Below are 27,579 nucleotides of genomic sequence, written 5' to 3'. Positions count from 1 at the left end.
TCCCAGGGTGTCAGCTTCAACAACATTACTGGGGAGTTGGTACCAGACCCTCACAATTCTCGGTGTAAAAAAGTGCCTCCTATTTTCTGTTCTGAATGCCCCTTTATCTAATCTTCACTTGTGACCCCTGGTCCTTGTTTCTTTTTTCAGGTTGAAAAAGTCCCCTGGGTTGACATACCCTGTCAATACCTTTTAGAATTTTGAATAGTTTCACCCACGCTAAAAGTGAACATATAAACATATAATAGGTAGATAATTATTACTTTATAAAAATTCTGACCAAAACAAACAATCCTACAACCAAGCCTATTTCCTTTTTACACCTAAGAGCGCTACAGAGGATAGCCTACTGCCTCCTGGAGGTCAAAGGCCAGCACTGCGGTGTTCAGGCAACTGGCCAGAAGAATCTGGTGTGGCGTTGAGGAGAAAGAGACCCATCCAATTTTGACTCCCAAACCTCAAGAGCGCCAGAGACAATGCAACACTCCCTGTAGAAACTTGGCAACTTGGCAAAGCCAGGATGCTAACCTGCTTTCCCTGACTGTCTGTAGGACTGTATGCCTTAACCTGACGAGTCAATGCAGTGTAATATGTACAGTATTTACTAACTAAAAATGAAGGAATAGATACTTTTCATAAATTTTGACAGATATCACAACATGAAAAATACACCCTAACACATCTGTATTTTTATACAGTGGTTGTGAAAACTGTAATAAATATTGTAGCACGCTACAGTGGTTGGTGTTTTTATTTCCCCCATTCATGTCACACCAGATTATGACTTTTCCTTTCGGTTCCCTCTCCAGCCCAATATTCAAACATATTCAAAACAGTAATCGGCTACTCTCCAAACAGATAGATACACTGATATAACCTGCTGTCTAGTATAAACCACCAAGCCCTGCAATGTTTATTAGGTTCAATCTGCAAAAATATGTTGGTCTATAATTGTAAGAAGTCAAGATGTGAACTACAACTCCCATAATTCAACGTAATGAGTGACAACTGGAGACTGCAGCACCCATAAGTTTATTAGTGAGTGACATCTGGCAACTATAATACAATATTTTCAAGTATAACAACTCGGGACGCTACTCCCATAAATCACAGTTCAAAGATGTCGTTCCACTGTTACACCCCACCCCCCCACCACCCCACCCCACCCCACACCACACCACACCACACCACCACCCCACCCCTTGTCAGTCCAACACAGGGAAGTAAAATCAAAGGGTTAATTTCCTGCACTAACAATATAAGCAGATTCAATGCAATTTGCAAACCCCACATTAAAGATTGCTTTCTGTGTCTAATGATCACATGCATTCATATTACAGGCATGATCCCCCTCATCCTGGTTTCTGCCAAAATACCTGCTGGCAGAAGCAGTTAAGCACTGGAATGGTATTTAGGAATAATGGCACTACAATAATTCAATTCACCTGCCAGCTTTGAATGCTAATGCCCATTTAGCCCCATTTTCTCTTTTTCTTCTCCCTGAGAACGGTGATTTTAATAACTGTATTGCTGGCCAACTAGGAAATAATTTTATGAAGGAGGAAGAAACATATTCAGACCCCTTTAGTACAAAAAATCTCAGAAGTAAAATTCAACCTGGTATCATTATAAACAATTTATTATTATTATTTATTTCTTAGCAGACACCCTTATCCAGGGTGACTTACAATTGTTACAAGATATCACATTATTTTTTACATACAATTACCCATTTATACATTTGGGTTTTTACTGGAGCAATCTAGGTAAAGTACCTTGCTCAAGGGTACAGCAGCAGTGTCCCCTACCAGGGATTGAACCCACAACCCTCTGGTCAAGAGTTCAGAGCCCTAACCACTACTCCACACTGCTGCCCAATTTAGATGAACACTTCTCATAGCCTTATTGCATTTTAGATGTCATTATACAAGACATGAACAATGTGTGTCATTTTACACAATCTATTTTTTTTTTTTTTTTTTTTTTTTTTTTTTAACTGTTCTGTTTCAATCTTGTTACCTCCTCACTCCTGTTGCCATGGTTGCAGTTTGTGTGAAGATGGCAACGGTTCACACTACAATAGGTTATCTATGAATCAGCGTCATCTTCAAATTGGCCTGCTAGGTCTTTGTTTTGACTGAGAGAATAACACATTCACACTGGAGAAATTTCAGTGTCAGTCACTACCAAGATCATTTTATCCAGGTAGATTTTGTAAATGTGATAATCTAATCTAATGGGGGATAATTTCCATTGGGGGGAAAAAAAAAAAAAAGGTTCTTGCTGCTTGGATAAAAGGGGGTTCATTATAAGAAGGGCTCATTATAGTGAAGTTAGACTGTGTGTATATATATATATATATATATATATATATATATATATATATATATATATATATATATATATATATACACACACACAGTATATACAGTGCCTTGCAAAAGTATTCAGACCCCTGACAAATTACTGAATTACAAATGGTACATTGAAATTTGATATTTTATTTTAAAAAACACTGAAACTCAAAATCAATTATTGTAAGGTGACATTGGTTTTATGTTGGGAAATATTTTTAAGAAAAATAATAAAACTGAAATATCTTGTTTGCATAAGTATTCAACCCCTGTGCTGTGGAAGCTCCCAGTTTACACCGATGAAAGAAATTGCCCTAACAAGGACACAATTACCTTACCATTGGCCTCCACCTGTGAACCATTAAAGTTGCTGTCACATTTTCTGGATAAAAACCCCACTGTTGAAGGATCATTGGTCAGGCTGTGAATCTGAAGGAAAATGAAGACCAAAGAGCATTCTACAGAAGTTAGAGATAAAGTAATACAAATGCATAGATTAGGGAAAGGGTACAAAATAATATCCAAGTGTTTGGATATCCCAGTGAGCACAGTTAGATCAATAATCAGGAAGTGGAAGCTGCATCACACCACCCAGGCACTGCCAAGAAAAGGCCGTCCCTCAAAACTCAGCGCTCAAACAAGAAGGAGACTTGTGAGAGAAGCCACAGAGAGGCCAACAATCACTTTGAAGGAGCTACAGAGTTCAGTGGCTGGGAGTGGAGTAATGGTGCACCAATCAATCATATCAAGAGCTCTGCATAACACTGGCCTGTATGGAAGGGTGGCAAGAAAGAAGCCGTTACTCAAAAAGTACCATCTGAAAGATCGTCTGGAGTTTGCCAGAAAGCATGAGAGTGACCCAGCTGTGATGTGGGAAAAGGTTTTGTGATCAGATGAGACCAAGATAGAGCTTTTTGGCCAAAACTCAAAGCGCTATGTGTGGCGCAAACCTAACACTGCCCATGCCTCAAGACACATCATCCCTACAGTGAAGTATGGTGGTGGCAGCATCATGCTGTGGGGATGCTTCTCATCAGCAGGGACTGGGCATCTTGTTAAAATTGAAGGAAGAATGGATGGAGCAAAATACAGGGAAATACTGCAAGAGAACCTGCTTCAGTCTGCTAAAAAATTGAAGCTTGGGAGGAAATTCACCTTTCAGCAGGACAATGATCCCAAGCACAAGGCCAAAGCAACATTGGAGTGGCTCAAGAACAAAAAGGTGAATGTCCTACAGTGGCCCAGTCAAAGTCCTGATCTCAATCCCATTGAGAATCTGTGGCACTATTTGAAAATTGCGGTCCACAAGCGTCGTCCAACCAACCTGAACAACCTGGAGCAAATCTGCCAAGAAGAATGGGCCAAAATCACTCCGACACTGTGTGTAAAGCTGGTACATATTTACCACAAAAGACTTAAAGCTGTTATTGCAGCGAAAGGTGGCTCTACCAAATATTAATGTGTGGGGGTTGAATACTTATGCAAGCAAGATATTTCAGTTTTTTTATTTTTCTTAAAAATATTTCCCAACATAAAACCAATGTCACCTTACAATAATTGATTTTGAGTTTCAGTGTTTTAAAATAAAATATCAAACAGAACGAAATTTCAATGTACCATTTGTAATTCAGTAATATGAGAGAATTGGTCAGGGGTCTGAATACTTTTGCAAGGCACTGTGTATATCATAACCACCCTCCTAAACCTGAGGGGCCATGCATTATTATACTTATAAGCAAGCTACTGTACTATATATTTTTTTTTAATTCTGATTGCAAGAGAAGAACTGAAAAGATGAATGTTTAAGTTTTACAGAAATTCATTTCCAGAGTGGATTCTGATTTTGCTCATTTTTATTAATTTATAGCCCACAAGGAAAAGCTACAGCTTTTATTAACCACCTATTTTAAGGGGTAATCCTGGAATAACCACAGATGGATGCAATCCATGGTGATTCTCAAGTGCTGTAAATGTTACAGTAAAATCCAGTCAAAGGTTATCCCGGCAGGGTACAGGTTAATCAAACTGATCACTAAAGAGGGCATGGCCATGGCTTTGCATAGAAGGACATATGTAATAGTGTCCTCTGTGTTGGATGCTCATGAGGTCGTTTCCTCAGTCAGAGCGACAGCCCACAATGCTAAGTGGCAGTAGTGTTCTGCGATACCTCATTTAGGGATACGGTACCATGCACAGTATCATGATATTCGATACTATCACGATACTTATGTCCATTACATATTAAATGGCTGCCAAATTCCTTTTTTCGCAAGTACAAAGTGCATAAGTTAATAATGCTACAGCATGGTGCTTGCTGTTTAAAAATAATATATTATATATATATATATATATAACAATATATTAGTGATTAAAGTGGGGCGGTATTCGCCGGTATGTATACCAGTAAGAAGTGCCTTCCCATTTGACACACATACATGCACGCACAACAATGATGACTGACTTTATAACTAATTATAGAACGGCTTGAACACTTGCTTTCTACCTGCTAATCGGGTGTTGAAATTGTGAACACAGATCATATGTTACTGTAAACTCCCGTTTGCAAGCTTCATTTACACACAGCGGTTGCCAATTTATTTCTTAAACAAAAAAGTGGGCTTGCGCACACTTGTTTTATTTCTTGAAACTTTTTTCACACAATGCAGTGTACCCAAGTAGTCTGTTGAAAATAAATACTCACTTTTTCCAAAACTAAACAATCGCTAAACATTCATAAAACAACAAAAAATAAATACAGAGAGCCTATTATGTTGATGACATGTTAATTCAAACAACAAAAATCAATGTTATCTGGGTGATTCATACACTAATTGTAAAATAAAATTAAAATACACCATACGCACTGTAAAATATCCAATTTAAAGACAAACTTTCATAATGAAAAAAGACAAAGGGCAATTTGGCAAAAAATAAATATTCAAGGTATTTTTACTGAAGTCTGTCACCGTTAACAAGAGCTAAATATAGTGATTGCCTGTGTCCTGTAATTAAAGCTTTCTTAAAACCCTCTATGCCATGTGTTTCATAAATTTAGGGTGAGCAAGTTCAACTGGATTTCATATAACAAGTTGTCCACTGGTGAAGTGAACATTTAAAAATCAGTGGATTTTTAAATGCTAAAAATAGTATTCTTTCAGAAATTGAGATTTTCACAGAGAATTGGATATTATTTTTACATGGCACTGGTTCTAATTCATGGAAATCGTGAAATCCATGCTCACCATGAATAAATACTGCCTTAGTGGTACAACAGCACAAATAAGCTATGTCAGTGAAGGGAAAGTTAGACAGATTTTCAGGCAAACTGGCTGATGGATTTACCCATGGCTGGAGTGTAATAACGACAGTGGTCAAATGAGTTGTTCAGTCTGCAGTGTCTGTGCAACTGTAGTTTGCTAACCGCTGTAAGCTGTACAACATGTACAAACAACGCGGCTTTAAAAAGAAAAATAAATAAATAGAAACTTCATCAGGCAATGGAGAGTGCTCTGCATCACAACGATGAACAGCTGGATGTCCATAATGTTAGATGTTTACATTTGAAAGACTTTATAGAGTTTCACAGTGCTTGAAACTTAGTTGCAAAGGATTTAAAGTTTTCTTTTTGGTGCATTGCTGGACACTCGATTCAGGACAAAAAAGGTATGCTGTTTTAAAGCATACACATTTTAACCCCTTTTGTGAAAGCACACGTTTTACTAGTTAAAAAGCAGAACTACGTAAGGTAGTGAGAAGGTATATTACACAAAAATAAATGAAAACAGATATCGATCCACTTCTCTGTACCGTTCACTATTATGTTATCTCTCCTACTCGTTTCATAACGCAGGGAGCTGCTACTTGAATCATGTCATACATAGCTACTTGCTCTTTTTTTGTAAGGATTTGAGCAAAACTAATAATTATCTACTTGTACAAACAATTCAGTAATTGATAATTTAATATTTATCTGGGTTGATTAGTTCTCTTATTAATATTTGACGTGTTACAAAGATAGAGGATTTACTATGAACACACACACATGCGCAGACACAAGGAATGTTTAATCAATAGTAGTATTTTATTAAGTACACAAATAATAAACAGAAATCAGAAGTGTCAGAAAGTAAATCTTAGTCTCTAAGCACAAACAATTCAAAACTCTCACTGCACTCATGCTGGCTAGCAGGCAATTGAAATATGACACCGCCTGTCTCCTCACACACAAGCAGCACTTGAGCAAGCTATGACGTAGATAGTAGCTTGCTCACACACACATGCCCACATACAAGCACAGCCTCAGACTGAAACAATGCAGACAATCTTAGAATATATCACATTAAGCTTATTAATGGTATCTAGATTAAGGATATGGCAAGTTTACTTTTAAAGAAATTCTTCATACAATATGAGGTAGATTACTTATAGTTACTTCATAAAGTTCACTAAAAGTTATTTCACACGCAAACTGTGCAAACTAAATAATTAACAGTTCAATTCTATGTGAATGTGTTACAATTAATTAATTTAGTTCAATGAAAGGAAAATGCAACTGGAATTATATTCAATGGTTCCTTGAAGCTTAGACTTTTGGTCTCCTCTCCGCAACAAAGTCTTCAATCCTACATTGGATCAAACTCGGCAACAAAGCTTTCAATTCTCAATAGAATCAACAAACAGCTGCTACAAAGTCTTCAGTCCTCGGTATAGGATCCACAACAGCGCCCGTCCACTCTGTCCTCTTCGCTGAATCTTTAGCTACACAGGTAGCAGGGCACAGTTTCTTTTGCATATTGTGGCTTTAGGTGTACAGCAGACCCAGACTGGTTTGTCTGATAACAGTCTCTGAGTTTTACAATAGTCCTCCAGCCGGGCCTCAGTCTCGTTGCTTGTGGTGGTGACTCGCTTGCAGCTTGCCTCCTCTTCTTGGGTCAGTTTTCAGCCAGAGTTCCGTCTTGGGTATGTTTTATGCAGTCCCGGAGTTGCAGCTTTGCTTAGCAGAGTGACAGCACCTTGTTTAGCATTCGATGTGGAGTGCAAAATGTTTAGCTTTGCTTGGATATTTATAGTTTTTTTAAATAGCCACTTTCATGAGATCATTTGTGTATCTTGCCTTTTTTTAAACTCACAATCATTTGATGTTTAAATGTGTTTTTCCACCGGGACATCACTAGTTTGTCTTCCTTGCATCAAAACGATTGTTGTTGCACGTGTGAATTATCTGTACATAATTCAACTGTCCTCTCAGCCTAATCCAGTCCAGGTGCCGGTCACCTAATCAGTAGGTCACATAGTTCAGCATGTCTGCAAGCCAGAGGCCCCCTTCTCAAGACACAGCAGTTTGCCCTGTTTCTCAAGATACACAGTTTCATTAATGAATCCAGTAACATTTCTAAAACACGTTCATCCTACACAGGGAATATGTCCCACATACCTATTTGTGTGTTCATTTTTAGCATTGCTGTTTGGCGGGAGAGGAAGAACACCAAATTACAAAACAGCAATGGTCACTGAAATAGCTATATAAATTAGCAATGTATACATACTGAAGACATGGAAGGAGTCAGAATGTGTATTGCACCACTGCATTTTAAAGTATTGCAATCAGATCTCCTTATACCATATATGATCATAGAATATGTGATTATGTGTAATGTGGTATATGTTATATGTTTTTTTTTTTACTAAGCTGTAAATAAAAAAAGGAAATTTAAATATAGGTCTACATTACTTGAAGGATATTCACGTGTATGTGAAATAGCAGACAGCGAAGCATTGAAAAATTAAATTACAGCTGCTAAAGAAATGGCCTGAAAACCCTCTGCTGTTTGATATTTTTTGTGAAATGCATAAATTATCCAAACAGTGGAATGTAAACTGTACAAGTGGCTCTAAACATATGAAGGCACAACCAATTTCTGCAATTTATGTAAGTTCACGTTAATATTATTATTGTTGTCGGGGACGAATTGTTGTACACCCATTTCTTACCTGAACATTAGGTAAATCCTAGAACACTTTGCTGACGCTTTAGCCAGCTCTTCTTCCTTTTTTAAAACGTTTTTGAGTTAGCACGGAGCTTATAGACGGGAAAAAATCATGGTGACACTGCCAGAGAACACCAGTTTTGCCAAGTCAAGAGAAAAAAAAAAAAGGAGGCACTGCCTTTCTAAACAATCCCAAAACAAGCCAAATCCATTTCAGAGGGAGGGAGAGTGGGGGTGTTTATACAAATTCCTTTTTTTTTTTTTTTAGTAGTTCTATTTTTTTTTTTTGTTGAACTGGTGGTGACAGGAGGATTCTAAAATTCTAAAGACGTGCATATACATTGACACGTCAATCACAAAACCCACGACTCTCAAAAAATGTAAGCAACTTTTCGTCCAAACAAGTCCAATTCCACTTATAAGCAGACTTGGCAACTGTGGTGAACACATGTGATTGAAAATTCCTGGAGGCGTGGTCATATTGAGCTCAGTCTAATAGCGTCCCTCCCTGTTTGCCCGTCATTAACCAATGATACAGTACGTCTTTCTTGTTACTCAAAGCCTCCCACTAGTGTTTTCCACTATTATAACAACTTTGACTGTTATTAATACAGCTTAGTTTGGGTTAGAAGAAACCAAGCTTGTCATTTATCAATCTTTAATTCACATTGATCAGAATCTTCACAAACTTGTGATCACAACAACTCAAAATAAAGTATACATGAGCAGCTAATATGAAGTGTTGCAGTAGCTAATCCATCACATTTACCCAGTGGTTCTCAACTTGATGGATAGACAACGACACCTGTGCCTTCTGCCAGTTCTGTTGTCAATTCAACACTTGTCTTCTTTCTATTCCTTAAGGATATTATCTTCAAGTATTGCTAATCCTTGTGAGACAGCTTTTTGGGTCTTCCAGTCCTGGGTTTGTCAATTACAGATGATGTTTCTCTGTACTTGTTGATTATGCTTCGGATACCACACTGTCATTTCACTCAATGTTTTTCCTTCTTTATGCAAGTCAAGGTTGTTATAAACAGTAGAAAATACGAGTGTAGGCTTTGAGTAAATTGTTGATGCTCATAATGCACAAGAGTAGAAAAATGCAACATGTCGAAGACTTGCACAGCAGTATGTATTTATGGCACAACACTTAATGCTCAAAATTGGTGATGGTGAGTGTGTGGTTGAGACTATAAACAAGAACAAGGGCTTTGAAAAGTGTAACCATCAGTTGGAAATAAATCATTTTACTTTTGACTATGCTAAACAGTTGTGAGGGTCATTTAACTCAAAGAATAGCCACAGACCTCTCCTGTTTTAGAGCATATTCCAGCATCTTGATCCTCCGCACCAGGTCCTTCTTTAGGTTTTCCTGCCCCTTCCGCTCGCCCTGCAGAAAGGCAATCTGCGCCTGGAGCACAAACACAAGAACAAGATCAACCTGTTAGACTTGCTACTAAGAAAACTTGTAACAAAACAAGATAAATATCGTGCGTGTTTCAACATGGACCACCCACACCAAATACCGATTGAATTAAGTTGCATTCTAATATCTAGTGACAGAGGCCTTTTCCAAATTTAACCCTTATCAATCCCGTCATAAGAAAAGACGTTTTAAACTGTATAGGCCTACTGTACATATTTTTATATAATGTAACGTGTAGCCTACCCAAAACACATTTGTGTTATTTCACTGCAATGATTTACATTTAAAATGCACGGAGCACTATAAATGTATTTGTGTGCGACTTTATTGTATTGTTTCTAAACCCGACACCTCCTTATTTCGGACAAACATGTCCGGTTTCGCGAGGTGCTACTGTATGATTATGAAAAGCTTTTGGGTAAAATGAAGATTGAAAAATGAAGGTAAAATGAAGATTGAACAGAATGCACTGTGCAGATGACGTTTACATTTAACAAAAACAATGTTATTTTGATTCTTGCACCCTTCCATGTATATACGTTATCCTTCGGACACCCTCTGCTGCAGCAAACCATAACTCAACTACCGCTATTTATTTGAACAATGTTGCACGACTCTCGCAATGCTAGAGATAGCACTAAGACGACACAACAAATATTTATATTGGTATATTGCAGCTCTTTTCATTAACATATTTTCTCTTAGTACATAAAACATAATGTATAGTTTGCAAACTGTCGCAACAAAAATGCAATTGCGGTATGTTTGTGTTGCGACTGGCCCATTTTAGTACATCTACCCCCTCAGTCTCACACACACACACACAGGTATCTAAAATAATGCAACAACAGTATTATGTTGCTTTTATTTATAGTAGCCCAGCTCTAGGAAGAATATATAACATAATAATTATAAAACACTTTAAATTGTTAAATATAACTAAACATGTAGTGTTGTAATTCAATATGTTAATGTAACATTATTCAGCAGATTTCATTCGACTATGAAGCAAAATGTGTGTTAATTCTATAGGGTTATGCTAAACTTTTGGCCATAGCTGTAGTTTGAAGCTGTCAGAGTCTTTTTCTCTTTGGATGCAAGAAAAAAAGCCAGGATAAAAGAGAAAAAAAGAAAAGAAAAACAGCCATGTGAACCTGGTGCCATTGATAATGCTGCCACTGTCATAGCAGCAGTTAGCGCTCTGCCACATCAAAAACCAAAAGATATGACATTGATAAAACAAGGATGGGAGAGGGCCAGTATATTTTTCTATCATTTCGTCCCTTAGACAAGTAGTTTGTCAAAAATTCCACACTCCTTTGGCAAAAAGCATTTTATAATATACACTTTGTACTGAGAATGTGTGTCTAGTAGACCATAGTTTCTAAAGCATTAATATTTCGACATACCGGTTATTACCTTCTAAATAGTTGATAATTAGATAATTGACAATTAGGTGCAGCCATTATCTAGCATGTAATGACCACGGTGGAAGATATTATACTATTAAAAAACAATCAAACGTTTTTGTGCATAAGGAGGTTGAAATTTATGTTGCAGTTTAAAAGAGAGATTAAATCTACTATGGGGTAATAACCTCAACTCAGAACCTGATTGGCTGATACGATCCATCATGTCAATAGTAATGAGATACACACCCACATTTAAATAGAACACCAAGAAACAAAGAAAACATACATGCAGAAAATATACAAATTCAATACATAAACTGCAAAATTCACACCTACTAGCAAACATGCACATTAATCATGTATTGTTAATGAATTACACAATTAACCAAAAGCAACACTTTTCCATCTGTTCCTTGTGCTCTGCTGCATAGTATGGGAACCAGTGTAGAGGACAAGAGATTTATTCATTTTAAAGAATCATTAATTCCACAAAAGAATGATCATATTACATGTAGCTGGCTCCTTCGGCGACATTGGCAGAAAGTAAATTACACCAGGAGTGTGTTCAATAGGCAGAGCGCACCAGGGTGTTATGTGGCTTTTCCTATTGAACGATGCACACACTGCGAGCACTTCCTAACAGCAGCGAGTCAAGCTCAGAGCTGCCTCGCTGGAGGTTCAAAATGGCCGACCTGCATTAATCAGTGCAGTAGCTGCAAATTGATTTTTTTAAATATAAGAACTTAAAGTTTACAAATGAGAGGAGGCCATTCGGCCCATCTTGCTTGTTTGGTTGTTAGTAACTTACTGATCCCAGAATCTCATCAAGCAGATTCTTGAAGGATCCCAGGGTGTCCGTTTCAACAACATTACTGGGGAGTTGGTTCCAGATTTCCACGATTCTGTGTAAAAAAGTGCCTTTTATTTTCTCTTCTGAATGCCCCTTTATCTAATCTCCACTTGTGACCCCTGGTTACTATACCAGAATCCAAGTCATTAATGTAGATTAGGAATAGCAGAGGACCCAATACTGATCCCTGTGGTACACCACTGGTTACCTCGCTCCATTTTGAGGTTTCTCCTCTAATCAGTACTTTCTGTTTTCTACATGTTAACCACTCCCTAATCCATGTGCATGCATTTTCTTGAATCCCTACTGCATTCAGTTTGAGAATTAATCTTTTATGCAGGACTTTGTCAAAAGCTTTCTGGAAATCTAAATACACCATGTCATATGCTTTGCAATTATCCACTGTCGATGTTGCACCCTCAAAAAAATCAAGAGGTTAGTTAGACACGAACTCCCTTTCCTAAAACCATGCTGACTTCCAGGATACTGTTACCATATAGGTCATTTTTCCATTTTGGATCTTATTATAGTTTCCACAAGTTTACATATAATAGAAGTCAGGCTTACTGGTCTGTAGTTACCTGATTCGGTTTTGTTTCCCTTTTTGTGGAGAGGTATTACGTTGGCAATTATCCAGTCTGTTGGTACAACCCCTGTGTCAACAGACTGTTGCATGATCTTGGTTAGCGGTTTGTAAATAACTTCTTTCATTTCTTTGAGTACTATTGGGAGGCTCTCATCCGGCCCAGGGGATCTGTATGACCAACACATGTGTGATAAGTAATATTTTTGTTGTCATTTTGGCTTTTTAAAACTGATTATGGTATTTTTTTTATTTTTTTTTTAAGTGACGATTGTATTAGAAAAGTAAACATGGACTATTCAAGACGCTAAACCAAAAAAAAAATGTATCAGTAACTTTACATTACAAAAATACAGTAGTAGTAATTACATTTTTTTTAAAAAAATGCAAAACTCACTAAAAGAATGTTTTAATACACAGATTTATTGCCTGCTATTGTGAAACTGCTCGCTCTTAACAGACTGTTCAATAACTGCTAACATGAGTTACCGGGCATCACGAGACAGCACTCTGCTTATTGAATGCACCCCTGAACTTAAAATCGGGTGCATCATTTTCTTTGTGCCAATTACCATTTCACTATCAGTGTCATGGTGTTTTTTTATTATGGACCAATATCCACTAGAACTCAATTTAAATGCCCTGTATCCATCTGCACTACTGCATGAACCAGTAAGTAAAACCCTTGTCTTGTTCCAGTATCAAACTGCAATGCAATTACACAGTAGTCTATAATCCAAATCTACTGTAGATCCATATATTTCCAAAAACAGCTAAATTAATTAATTGTCTCCCATCCCTTCTGCCTAACACACTTTGCATTGCCCACTGATAAAGTAATTTGCTCACAGAGAATCTCTTGTCTCTTGAAATGTATTTAATAAGATTAATATAAATTCAATGGAGCTTTAACATACAACTAACAATGGTCGGCCAAAATGATATCGCATTTAATATGCATGCGAGATGTAGGAATAATTCAGTAATTGATAATTTAATGTTTATCTGGATTGATTAGTTCTCTTATTAATAATATTTAATTGACGTGTTACAAAGATTGAGGATTTACTATGAACACACATTCACGCGCAGACACAAGGAATGGTTACTCAATAGTAGTATTTTATTAAGTACAAAAATAATAAACAGAAATCAAAAAAGTCCGACAGTAAATCTTAGTCTCTAAGCACAAACACAATTCAAAAACCTCTCATTACACTCATGCTTGCTAGCAGGCAATTGTAATATGACACCGCTTGTCTCCTCACACACAAACTGCAACGCAAGCAAGCTGTGACATAGCTAGTCGCTCGCTCACACACACACACACACACGCCCACATCCAAGCACACAGCCTCAACTGAGATGATGCAGACAATCTTAGAATAAATCACATTAAGCTTATTAATGGTATATAGATTAAGCATATGGCAAGTTTACTTTTAAAGAAATTCTTCATACAACAATACGAGGAAGATTACTTATAGTTACTTCATCAAGTTTCACTAAAAGTTATTTCACACTCAAAGTGTGCAAAACTAAATAATTAAAACAGTTCAATTCTATGTGAATGTGTTACAATTAATTAATTTAGTTCCATGAAAGGAAAATGCAACTGGAATTATACGCAACGGTTCCTTGAAGCTTAAACTTTTGGTCTGCTGACTTGGAAACTCAATCTGAAGTGTCCAGTACACAAGGCTCTCCTCTTAACAACAAAGTCTTCAATCCCACTTTGGACCAAACTCAGCAACAAAGCTTTCAATTCTCGATAGAATCAACAAACAGCTGCAACAAAGTCTTCAGTCCTCGGTTCCACAACAGCGCCCGTCTGTCCTCTTCACTGAATCTTTTAGCTACGCAGGTAGTAGGGCACAGTTTCTTTTGGATACTGTGGTTGTAGTGTACAGCAGACCCAGACTGGTTTGTCTGATAACAGACTAAGTTTCCTCGTCTTGGGTCTGTTTTCAGGCAGAGTCCCGTCTTGATCCAGTTTTTAGTCCCAGAGTTACTTAGCAGAGTGACAGTACCTTGTTTAACATTCAATGTGGAGTGCCAAATGTTCCGTTTTGCTTAGGTATTTATAGCCTTTTCACTCTGCTGAGTAGCCACTTTCATGAGATAATTTGTGTTATCTTGCCTTTTCAACTCCCAAATCTTTGTCCTTTGTTTGCTTCCTTTCGTCCAGCAGCTTGTTGTTGCTGTTGGGACTTGTTGACATCTATATTTTATGTCTTCCTTGCACCAAACCGCTTGTGTTTGCAGTTTTGCAGTCTCTTCACTGTCCTTTCAGCCTCACCCAGTCCTGAAAACCACACGCTGTGCTCTTTGTGCGGCTGACACATTTGCTGATCACTAACTTACCGGTATACAAAGGTAAGAACACTTCATTGTGCCTATGTTTACTGTCATGCTGGTCGAGCAGTGTTGAGTTGAGGGGATACGTCTTATTATATGATAGAGTGTTTTTTGTGTTTTAACCCCCTCCCTGCTGTCTCACACAACCCGCTGCCTTACACATTACCCCCCTTGTCTTTTCAAGACACAGGCCACTCGACGGCCACCTCCTCCCCTAAAACACAACCACCCACCCTCGAGTCCATAAATGTCCTTTCTCGCCCTTTTCCACGGGCGGACTTGAGGGTGGATCGGTCCACGTCCCGGCCCAGCCAGGTAAGGACCGCGCACCGGCGACAAGGGAACCCAACGGTTCGACAGGGGCGACCGGAGCGTAGGCCGGGGCACTGGAGGATGCAGCAGTGGACAGAGGTCTTCCCCTGGGAACCGGCGCAGTGATGTCCGATTACCCAGGGGAAGCGAAGCAGCAAACAGGGGGAGTGACAGCGACGTCTGGCAGCAGCCCAATGACGTCTGAGTGCTCGGGGAGAGCAGAGCAGGGAACCAGGGGCAGAGCTGTGGCCAGTGTTGCAGACTCCTGGGCTCTAGGTCCAGCAGAGGGAGGTCCAGGAAGACCGGCATGGTGTCCAGGAGCAAGGGGTGAGGGACCAGACGCAGTGACGCCGGACTGGACCGTAGGGGTGGTGGTCGGGGCTGTGGGGGAGGTATGCTTTTCGCCTCCCCTCTGGGCTCCGGAAGCGGCGGCTCCTCCCCTCTGGGCTCCGGAAGCGGCGGCTCCTCCCCTCTGGGCTCCGGAAGCGGCGGCTCCTCCCCTCTGGGCTCCGGAAGCGGCGGCTCCTCCCCTCTGGGCTCTGGTGGCGGCAGCTCCCACGCCTGGATCAACCGCTCTAACTCGGTTGGCTCCCGCTCCTGGGTCTTCGGCGGTGCCAACCCCATCTCTATCGCCCATCTCTCAAATTTTGCGGTCTGCTCTATTTGAGCAGCAGTATTGCGGTTGATTCTTGCAATTAATTCCTCAATGCTCTCCATTTTTAGGGTCGTAGGGGCGCCCACACACTCTGACACCATATGTAAAAAGGTTGCACCACTCACGGGTTCGTGCCCCTTTAAATTACGACACAGCACAGAGAAATGGAGTTTTCAGCGCGGTTGCGCTATTTTTAATTAAACACGATACAAAACAAACACACAAAATAAACACCTAACTCCGTTTTGGAGTACTAACTAAACAGGTAATTTCCCTGACTAACTTGCAGGATGGCTAAGCCGTTTACCTGGCACCGACACAATCATAAACTCACAGGTTTACACAGCACTTACTCTTTCTCTGACTGCTCGGAGACAGAGCACCTCTTCTGCCTCCTTCTACTCAGCAGCCCTGAGCAGACTGACTGCTCCTCTTAAATACCCCGCACCTGGCCCCAATTCTTAATTACTGCCCAGGTGCAGGGGATAATTAAATAACAAGAGTTAAATTAAACAATAGAACAATTAACAAAAACTAATTAACAGAAAAACAAAACAATTAAACAATACAAAAAGGTGCAATTTTTTCTTCAGGGAGGTTTTAACCCCCTCCCTGCTGTCTCACACAACCCGCTGCCTTACAATATATATATATATATATATATATATATATATATATATATATATATATTTTTGAACGGTGCCGTGATCAATCTCCTGGGGCCGGGTTTTCAAAACTTGGAATATGGATAACAGTGATCCGGATTTTGTAATACTATATTTTGTGAGAGATTATTTTTATCTGGATTGTTTTGATCTGGTTTTTCAGAAAATGTCACCGCTAGACTACATTTATCCAGATTATAAATAATTATGATTACAAAATCTTTTAAAAAAGTAATTTCATATCACAAAATATAGGATTACAAAATCCGGATCACCTGAAGATAAAAATAAATTATACATGAATGAACTTTACACCTAGACAGATAAGATGACAAATGTCACATTTTTAAACAAAAAACAACAACAAAAAAAAAACACTGTCTGTACCTTTATTTTTGTATCTGAAGTTCGCGTATACGCAGTACAGGCGATATCTACTTTTTTCACGGTCTACCAATTTCTTGTGACACCAGTATTATATTTTGTTTTATTATTTAAATTTTGCATCTGTGCCAAAGCCAAAGGTCACAGAGTTTGAGAGAAAATGAATTGCCTTTTCTGACCTCTTAACTCCATTCCATTTCATCTAACACAAGAAGCAAAAACAGAATTATTCTGCAGCCTGCCTGCTTCTTATCAGGGAATGCACAGGAACCCAGTGACAATACCCTCATCCTGCATTCATATTGTCTTCCTTCTTTATTTAGACTGGCAGCAATATGAAAAAACACCTCTCTCAATTTTAGCAGTAATTGCATTTCCTTTTCTCTATATAATTTAACTTCAACACTGCAAAAAGAAGCCTGCATTTTCAAATACAAGCTGTGTATTAGTCTTCAACAAAGCATTACATTTTAATTCTGGTCTCGCACTCCTTATAGCGACTTTTAAAAAGTAAATCAACAAAGACATGTGCAATAAGGACAACAGATGATGAAATGTGAGCATTAAATAAATAAATCTCACAAATGTATCACAGTTTTTATTTGAAACTAAAAGCCTCAATAAGGACAGCACCAATAATTAAAACGCAAATACTGTATCTTTAAATTTCATTTTCAAATATATATATAAGGTACTCGTGTCTCATGTGTGGGTAACCGCATTGCAAGACAGAGAGAAATGGAGCTGAAACGCCGGCACAGGTGCGCAGGATTTATTAAACACAAAACAGAAAGTAAACAAATGGGTCATGTGACGCTACCAACGATGGCAATGAACAGAGGACACATACAGAAGACTGTACAAAAGGCAAAATAAAACACAATACAAAAATCTACAAATAAAATGTGCCACACAGGGCGAGCACTAGCCTTACTGAACGAGGCACTGCAGTTATTACTTTTCGTTGATACAGTCAGCACTCAGATATCCATTACCCAGATACACGTCAGTCGCGTTTTACTGCCCTTGTATTAAAAAATAAACTCAATCCCCATTATATATATATATATATATATATATATATATATATATATATATATATATATATATATATATATATATAGCTGCAAAAGGTGCTTCTACCAAGTACTGACTTCAGGGGCTGAATACGTATACAACCAGTACATTTCATTTTGTACATTTTCTTTGCGAGTTTTGCTGACATTTAACCTCCTCCTCATATAACAGTGTTCTGTTTTATCACTACAGCTTTGAGTAAAAAAAGGTAGTTTGAAAAACTGTACATAAATTATTTGTAATTTAACAAAATGTGACATTATTGGTAGGGGGTGAATACTTCTGCAAACCACTGTATATATAGGAGGTATATATAGGTTTGAAAGAGATTTCAGGACGTTCCTAACAAAAACCCTTCAGCTGTGTAGAAAGGTATGTATGTATGTATGTATGTATGTATGTATGTATGTATGTATGTATGTATGTATGTATGTATGTATGTATGTAAAATGATAAGACACTGTGCTCCAGTATAGTAGATTTCCTTTCCCACACAATGACTGCTAACCTACCCAGATGTTCTTGTAATGCTATTGGTTGAAAGAATAGTGGAAAAACAAGTTGTCGTGTTTACCAGCATGTAGGATACCAGGGTTTGATCATCCACATCCAATGTACAAAAAGCAACCGGCAACTTGGGTTTATAAATAACTCGCCCACTGTCCCAATAAAAAAAACTGCAATAGAAAAATAACTCTTACTAAAAAACAGTTGGATTTTTCAGATTACTTCAGTGAGTTTTCTTTTTTCTTTAATATTCACAAAGCTTTGTAAGTACTATAGGACCCATTATCATAAAAAAGGGGATATCCATACTGGCTGCAGAAAATGTAAATTTGCATTCAGAGTTTGACATCATAAGTACATGTGTATAACTTTAAAAAATCCTTAAAGTGCAGACTATGATTAATAGCGACTCTCAGAAAAATGTAGAGCTCAATGAGTGGTATTGCTATTTTAACCTAGTTATGCACAGCCACATTAGATACAGTGGATGTTCTGTTAGTGGCAAGCCTGCTGCAGGGTACCCCTCATGCTGCCGGCATCGTCCTGTAAGCACGAGATGATCAGCTCCCTGAACAAAGAGGCCGAAAATACAACCCTTACAACTGGATTGAGTCTGTTGTGTCACAAGTCCCCATTGCCTGATTTGCAGAGCCCCAGCAAAAAAACTGACATTGGAGACAGAAAGATGCTGGGTCTTTGGATTTTCACAGCCTCTCCCTGCTGTGCAATTACTGTACCAATAAAAACCAGCATTATGTTGCATACTGTAGTTGGTTGCTTAATATGAACATGGGGAGGAGTGGTAGGAGTGCTTGCTAACACAAAGCAGTGCATAGGACAGCGCAAAAGAACTCCCTGGCACATTTTGATGGCATTTCTTAAAATAAAATATCATCTACAAACATGACTGTAGTAAAGCTGAGGCAAATATTGTTTTCAAGTTCAATCATATATTTTGGGCCACAGTTGGTTAAACAAATGCTACCTTTGGTGTAGGCTGGGCAATTTAAGATGACTGGTGAAACAAGTCTGGTAGCCCCAAGCATAATGGAGGTCTAAGAACACTCTCAGCTCGTCAGTCAAAACACTTTGTTACAGAAGCATCTACAGTCCCAAAACCTACAGTCAGCGCTCTGTGTGCTACAGATAGCTTGTGTTTCTATTTTCTTGTCAAAACACTATCAAAAGAGTGTTGTGCTTGAAGAAAGTTAAAACCTATGTAACCTCTTGTGACAGAGATCGAATGAGTCTTAGTGTTAGATCTCCCTCTCGACCTGTGAGAGCACGGTGTACGAGGAACAGAGTACCCTTAATGAAATGGCACGACAATTTATTCCGTAGGGTAGATGGAAGTCGGTCAGTTCGGAAGGGGGCGGAGCTATGGCACCCAAGCTCAGTGACCCAGACGGTAAGCGGCGTGGCATCCGAGGACTGGAGGAGCGGATGCGCTCGTTAACCTCGGGGTCATGGGCGAGGGTATAAATAGGGGGCATGGCTTGAGTGATCTGTTCCTTTGCATATGGTTAACTTATATAACCAAGAAGGAGCCCGTATTGTGGAATCGACCGTGAGTGTTTCGTGTCTGTGTCCTAACACTGTGTGTCTTGTGTGTTGTTTTTCTCACTAAAGATTACTGAGCACGATCCGGAGCTGCAGCCGCAGGCCAGCGAAAAACCGGGACTTCACCACTCACCTTCTCACTACCGGAACTGTCTTTGTGTTTGCACCTTTTAGCACTTGAATCACGCACTGTCTTTGTGTTTGTGTTTAGTGTGGGTGTCTGAACGGGACTTTGGGGTTGCGGGTCAAACCCGTAGGATTATAATTAGAAGTGATACACGCCGCTGTATCACTTCCAGCACTATTATTATTTACAGGTTTTGCCTTGAGGCTCTGGACATTTATTAAATTAAATAAACACCCTTGCACCTGTACCAATGTCTGTCTGTGTGATTATTCTGCACTGCACTCACCTGCACGTCATTACCACTTTGCCACACCTCTCTTTAGAGTCAAACCTTTATCTGACTGCTACCAAAAATCGGCCATTGATCAGTTACGAAAAATGCTGGTAGGAACACATCTTGTTCAGGGTGCAACTCCTTGAATCAAAAACAGCCCATAGAAAAGCAAAATATAAAACACAACATACTTTTTATAAAAAAAAAAAAAAAAAAAAAAATTATATATATATATATATTTCTGACAAATATTGTAAAAGCATTCCACTGTTAATAGAAACCTGTTGGAAAGTGCTTCTGTCATGAGTCATCAGTGTCCTTTAATAGCATGTTTTGAATAACACAAGCTCAATAATTTGCATAATTAGTCTGAAACAGGCTCACCACCCACCCCTATACTTACAAGTCCAAGTTCCTACCTACACACATCAGTGAGGGTCTGTGATTACAGGGCTTATTTAAAGCCAAGCTTAATAGGGATTACAACCATCACCCCTGAAGAATGACAAGTGCATCTGATAAAAATACATAATGAAACATTTAGAAAAGAGATTCCCTACAATACTAAATTGGATAAAAGCAATTATGGTGTACTTTGTTTTGATTAAAATTATAAAACAAATGTCACAATTTAGTGTACTTTCTTTTTGTAATGGAAATGGAGATAATAAAACGGTACTGCCATCTTTTTAATCACAATTGCAATTTTCGCAAAACGCCACTTCAACACCATGACGTACCTACGTACGTCAAATGAAAACCCACTTACAGGACCATGCCGTACCTGCGTACGTTAAGTATCCCATTCTATTCTATGATCGGTTTCTCAGTCTAGCATTTCAGATTTCATTCTCTAAGGCAGTGCTAGTACTGTGGAATGCGCAATGAAAGTCAGGGGAGGGTCAGGTGACATTTGTATCCAGTTGCATGTTATGTAGCGATCCAATTTACCTGTGGGCGTTTAGAAGACATATAAGACACTATATATACAGTGTTTTAAATTATTATTTTTTTGTTTTATTATTAGTTTTACTTGTTTTATTGTAGTTTATATAGTTTTTAGCGAAAGTTAAGCATGGCAACGTACGTGGTCTTTCTATAAAGAGCAATGGGAGTGACAATGGTTCAGAGGATTTTGATGCCAGCGACAGTGATGCTGACTTATCACTCAGCGATAATGATGAAGAGGATGTGGAGCCATGAACAGTACAAACTGTACAAACAAAAGAGCACGCAGCTACTTTACAGGTAAGCCAACTGCAAACTGGAAGCTGTTTGGTTTGAAATGGCAGTGCTGTGACGAAATACTATCAAAACACAACCCTGGGTACAGGCAATGCAGCAGCCAGATCCATCACAATGGCTGTGCAAAGTAGCCCTGTACACGCATTTGTGACTATCCCTCCAACACAAGCGAAGCTGAGACTGCAACAAAGGTGCAGGGTCTGCTACGAAAATGAAAACAAAAGAAAAGACACAATGTGCTGTGGTTGTGAAGCCAATCCCGGGTTCTGTTGTATTGAACATTTCAATAAATGGCACAGAGCAAGTCGATAATGGCACATGTTTTGATGTTGTTTGATTTTTATTTGATAATTACTGTTTACCGATTATTATTGTTATTAGCAGTGTTTTTGTTTTCATTGTTAAAAAAAAACAAAAAAAAAACAAAACACAACACGTGTTTTTATCTCTATATTGAATCAAATTAGTCTTCCCATTAAAGCACTATGAACAAAAAATCTGTATTCGATTCCCTACATACCAGTTCTGATGGTACAGCGTGTAATTTAAATGTTTGCAGTCAAGAGTCCTGAACAATTGTGTGATTCAGTCGTCCTTGTGATGCAATGAAGAGAACAATAGGGACTTGTATGACAAACTACAGAACTACTTTAAGGGGCTAACAATGTTTTTAGTAAAACTGCTGACGAAAAAAAGACAGCAAAAGTGCATCCTATGACTGTGGCCATAAACACAGGTTTAAAGCTGCTTTTTAACATATAATCGGTCTGTGCAGAGACCCAGGGTTTGGAATGAATGACTGACCTTGCTTTTAAGATTTAATATATTACAAAAGCATAAATTGCTATGCATTTATTTAAAATAAAAAAAATATATATAAAAAAAAAACTGGTAAGTAATGTTATAAACCATTTATTTATGTATCTGTTTTGCTTGCTTTTTTACTGTACCAGAATCGCTGTTTTTTTCTTTGTTTGTTTTATTTTTTATATCAGATGAGATCAAATGCTGTAGGTCTAGGGAAGAAAAAATAAATAAAAAATGATATTCACAATGTAGTGTACAATTAAATTATCCAGCTGAGGCACCTAGTAATGCTAGCACCCTTAAGTGAATATGGTTTGCATATCAAATACCTCCCTCACGGTATTTTGTGACGTAATTCGCATGCATTTCCAGCCATTAACATTATTCATTATATTTAAATAACTCGAACACTGTACCTTTTCCACGCACTAGGTTGTCTGCCACTGGTTAGTGAATACAGCAGGCGTATAAAGCAGGCAGTAAAGGGGCTTACTGCGTGCAAAACACGTTACCACTGTTTAGTGAATGAGGCCCTATGGGAGTAAAATGTATTTTGGGCAAGAGAGGTGCAGATGTAATGAAATAAAATTGTTAAAACCCAGTGCAGATGAAACTGAACCCCATAATTTTGCAGCATCAACATCGTAAGGCTATTTACAGTAGCCCCTTAGAAACTGAAAAATTAGGCCAATTACAGTAGCTGCTGCTTGCAGCTTGCAACACATATTGCATGGTGAATATATTCTGGATCTTGCAGTTAAATTTCAACTCTTACAGTATCATTGCCAATATAATTTGATTCCAGTCTCTTGCCTGTTTGGCTTATCTCTTACCCTAGTTCCAGCACTATTTAAAATCTACTAATCCCAAGAGATAAAGAAATGAACTCTAGAATACAGGAAAGCAGTGAATGCTCTTAAAAGTGGAACAATCTTCTGTTAATAACCCTTTTACAAAACAACGAAATTAATAAATCCGGGTGGGTAAACACTGCCTAAATTTAAATCGGACTACAGCAATAATAAAGGATATACTAGATTCCCTTGTGCAAATCAGATCCAAACTGGAGAGGGGCTAGAAAATATGGACGGTTAGTGAAGCACCCATTAAAGTCAAATGTTCAATCATTATTGCCAAGCTGAAACTTTATGATACTAAATTAAGCTGGCAAGCCAATGACCTCATTTCTGCAGTTCAATCTATAATTTAGGTAATTGTAAACACATAGCATTTAGAAATTTAAAAACCCCAATAAAAATACTTCAAATACAAATTCTATTTATTCTGGATTTAAATATTAGTAATGAAGAGTGTTTTAGGGTCTCGTAAGTGCTATCAAACCTGGACTGAAATATCCAACCTCAAATTTATAAAAATAACTATCAAAATAACAACACCTCAAGAAAGATTTAACATGTTTCTTATTTAAATTTGTACTACTCTGCAACTATCAAAACACAAAATGCTGTGTAGCATCCAACAATTAGTCAGTGCTGTTTTATCAAACTGTAAATAAACCCAACACTGCTACAGGGATTAAATAGCCATGGTATAGACAGGGGTAATCGCTCAGTAACAAGGTGCAAACAGCTGAATGATCGATCGATCTGTCAAGCTTTTTTACTACAGTAAAGTGCTGCCTTTTTGTAATTGAAATCTATGTGAATGGCAAAGTAACGAGGCGGAAACAGCTGATTGGTGGATTAGTAAGAGTGATTACTACAGTATAAGCGGTGCATTTGTTATTTCAATCTATGTGAATGGCACATAACGAGATCCAAACACCTGAGTTTTCCCGAAACATACGGTGTACTTAATACAGTATAAACAATGCCTGTGTTATTGAAATCAATGAGACTGGCAAACGGCAAACGCTATTTATCAGATATAAATGGCTGCCCGAAATATTCCTGTATGGTATAAGTGGTGGCAGCTTTGGCAAGTGCTTCCTTATCCCTGACTGCCCAAATGAGTGATTTCAACATTTTATGGGTCATTCTACGAAACAGATTTAGACCCCATTTTCCCTGAAGGAATCTGAGGTGGGTCACCTACTGTACCTGTCCAGAATAACAGAAAAAGCCTTAGTCTCAACACATGCCACCCTGGCTACCCTAACTGACAGTGTTATGGCAGGCATTTATATTTTTTCTCCAACACACATCAGTTTGCAGTGAGAATCAAATGGGAAAAAAAACTGTTTGGAGAGATTTCTCTTCTGACAGCAGGAGATATGTTAAAGTGCAGAATTAAAGTTAATGATGCATGTTCCCTAATGTTCTTTTCATATTGGTACAGCTTTTGCTCCTTTTTCCCTTTCTGTATCACAGCTTCCATTGCAACACCTTTTGAACACTTCTACCGAGTACAATCAACACTTGCTGGGCGAGGAGAGAATGGAGTAGATGCCAGTTTCTCTGTAACCTGTGTAAGTCAGTGAGTTTAAGTCAGGATCATACAAGAAATCTGGCAACATTACTTACAGTACAGACCAACATGAAATATAAATACAACTGCAAACAAGCTATTAGACCTAAATGACATATAACAATAATACCAGCAAACCTTACGTACAGTAATAGAGCAAACCTATTCTGGTAGGCCTAAACTTATAAATTACCATCAATTCATAGGCATCAAGTACAGTAGTCTCCGGCTAAGGTAACACCCCTCAGGAAGCAAGAGGAGTGTTCTCCAAGACAGAGTTGACCACTGGACAAAGTATGCCAAGGCCAATCATGAGATCAATCAATAAATACAAAATGTATTTATTACTTATGTCTTGACGCACATGCATCAACATATGAAATAGCTTAAGACAAAAGCAATAGCCAAGCATATGTTAATAAACTATAATAATAAATGAACTGAAAAACGATATTAACAAAGCTTTCCTACATACTGTAAAAATGCAGCAGCGGCTTGAACAGTAATTATGAATACGAGAGCTCTATTCAAGACAAGCATGAATTTTAACAACGGTTATTAACACAGAACCCTTGCAAACATTAAAAAAATGCAGCAGCAGCTCTAGATTCATTAGGAATACGGGAACAATATTGAGGACATGCACACAATTTTTGAACAGAATAGTGTAGCAACTCACCAGAACATTGGGGAACTCCTCACTTTGTCATAAAATAAATCGTAACAGAAGAATCATTGTCTGAAAATCTTTGAATGAGGGACCTTACAATACTTCCTGAAAGTTTTGTTGAAAAAATATTGATGTCTGGGCAAATTACAAGACATTGTTTCACCCGTTTTTTTTTTGTTTAAACATTTTTAGCTGACTTTGCCTTTTTATCTTTGAAATGCATCAAACAATACATTTTTAATAGTAGATTTTACTTTTTTTGTTTTGGTTCAGGACACGCAAGAGTAGGGGTAACTCAATTATTTTAGTGAAGGTCCAAAATTCTTGGTTACAGCAAGGTCCAATGCACATTTTTACTCCCATCCCCATACTGACCAACACAGAGCTACACAAATATAGCTTGTTTAAATATCGAGTTTTTCACTAGGTTTAAAGGAGTTTTTGGGCGAATGAAAACTCTGTCTCATTTTTACTTGTCTGCCTTCTCTACTGACTTGTTACTGCATGAGTTCTTTCCCTGCCATAACCATAGAATTGTATAACTACTGCATTGTGTCTGTGTTAGCAGAGCCAAACATTGTGTTTCACCATTGCAAAAACAAAGCAAATTGTAGCAAACAAAACTGAAGCACAAAAAAAATCACTGTGCTTTCTCTTTCAAGTGAATTAAAAATCAGCACCTTGAGTATTTTTACATTCAGTACATTTATAAATCGACTAATACTCACAGTAAGTGGAAGAAATGGCAGGTCCTCAAGGGCCTTGAGTTACAGGCGAGCTCAGCAACAGCAATAGAGACACAAAGATTTGCATCAGTCAAAAGAGAACGGTGATATTAATAATGTTCTTCTTGCAGAACAAATATCCGCACACATAATGTGATCTGCAGATACTTAAGTAAGGAAAGATTAACTGCATGTGTTGTAAGCCTGACTTAGATCGCAGAATTTGACAATTTTAAATTGACAATACAATCAACATCTGTCGTGGACGGAGTTCTGTCCGTTGCGCTTCCATTGCTTGCAAAGTGAAGTTTCGTACACACGAGTAGTACAGTACCATATTACTGTTACCAACAGTAACACAAATACACGTTGACTCATACGCGTTTTTAAAAAGGGCATTATATTGTATGTTTTATCGGAAATATTTTTTAAAAGCTACTCAACAAAAATGGGCTTTGTAGCACCGGTACTTGTCATTGTTTTCTTGGTCTTTGCACCATAAGGTATGAAAACTGTATCTTAATTGTGTATTTTCAAAAAAATTACTAAATGACAGTTGTTTTATTAGCCCTAGAGAATGGATATGTTGATGCTTACAAAACAGGCAACAGCAGCCAGCGCACTGAGTTTAACTTAATTTGAGCTGCTAATACTGTTGACTTCTTGTACATTTTGTTTGATTTACAGCTCGCACTGTATCTGCAATTTACTTACTACCCTCGCGTACCACACTCTCATAAGAACTATGTCGTCTGAAAAATTCACAGCATTTCCAATGTGAATGCAAGTAAAAACATAGATTGGCATATTACGTGGCAGTCCGGTCAAAATGTACTTGCGGTCCGGATTCGGATCGGAGTACAGCTATTGAATGCCCGTGCGCTAGAGAATATTGTACAATACTTCAGACTATAAAACACACTTTTACTTATTTTCCACTCCAATAAGTTAAAAATGAAAAAAAAAAAAGTTTGTATTATTCAGTAGATTTGGGGGTTTCAAAGAGATAAAAAGGTACAAAAACAACATTTTATTTTGTTACCTGAATGACCCTACAACACTCCCTGAAAAGTTCTGTTGAAAATGTTTGAAATATGGGCAAAATACAAGAAATTCTTTCACCTAAGCAATGTTATGAACTTAAAGCATTTTTTGTTAAAAAAAACAAAAT

General features: G+C 38.0%; 1 protein-coding gene across 1 annotated transcript in view; it reads right to left on the bottom strand.

The window, feature by feature from the left end:
- The window catches only part of LOC117411037 (striatin), a 112,461-nt gene that overhangs the window by 42,967 nt on the left and 41,915 nt on the right, over window positions 1-27,579 (bottom strand). The window contains exon 2 of the mRNA XM_034018060.3: window positions 9,652-9,755. Within this exon, the coding sequence (XP_033873951.1) occupies window positions 9,652-9,755 (104 nt within the window). The remainder of the gene's footprint in view (window positions 1-9,651; window positions 9,756-27,579) is intronic.

The sequence above is a fragment of the Acipenser ruthenus genome, chromosome 6 (genome assembly GCF_902713425.1).
Source record: "Acipenser ruthenus chromosome 6, fAciRut3.2 maternal haplotype, whole genome shotgun sequence".
Lineage (NCBI taxonomy): Eukaryota > Metazoa > Chordata > Actinopteri > Acipenseriformes > Acipenseridae > Acipenser > Acipenser ruthenus.
This window is presented reverse-complemented; position numbering and strand designations above follow the sequence as displayed.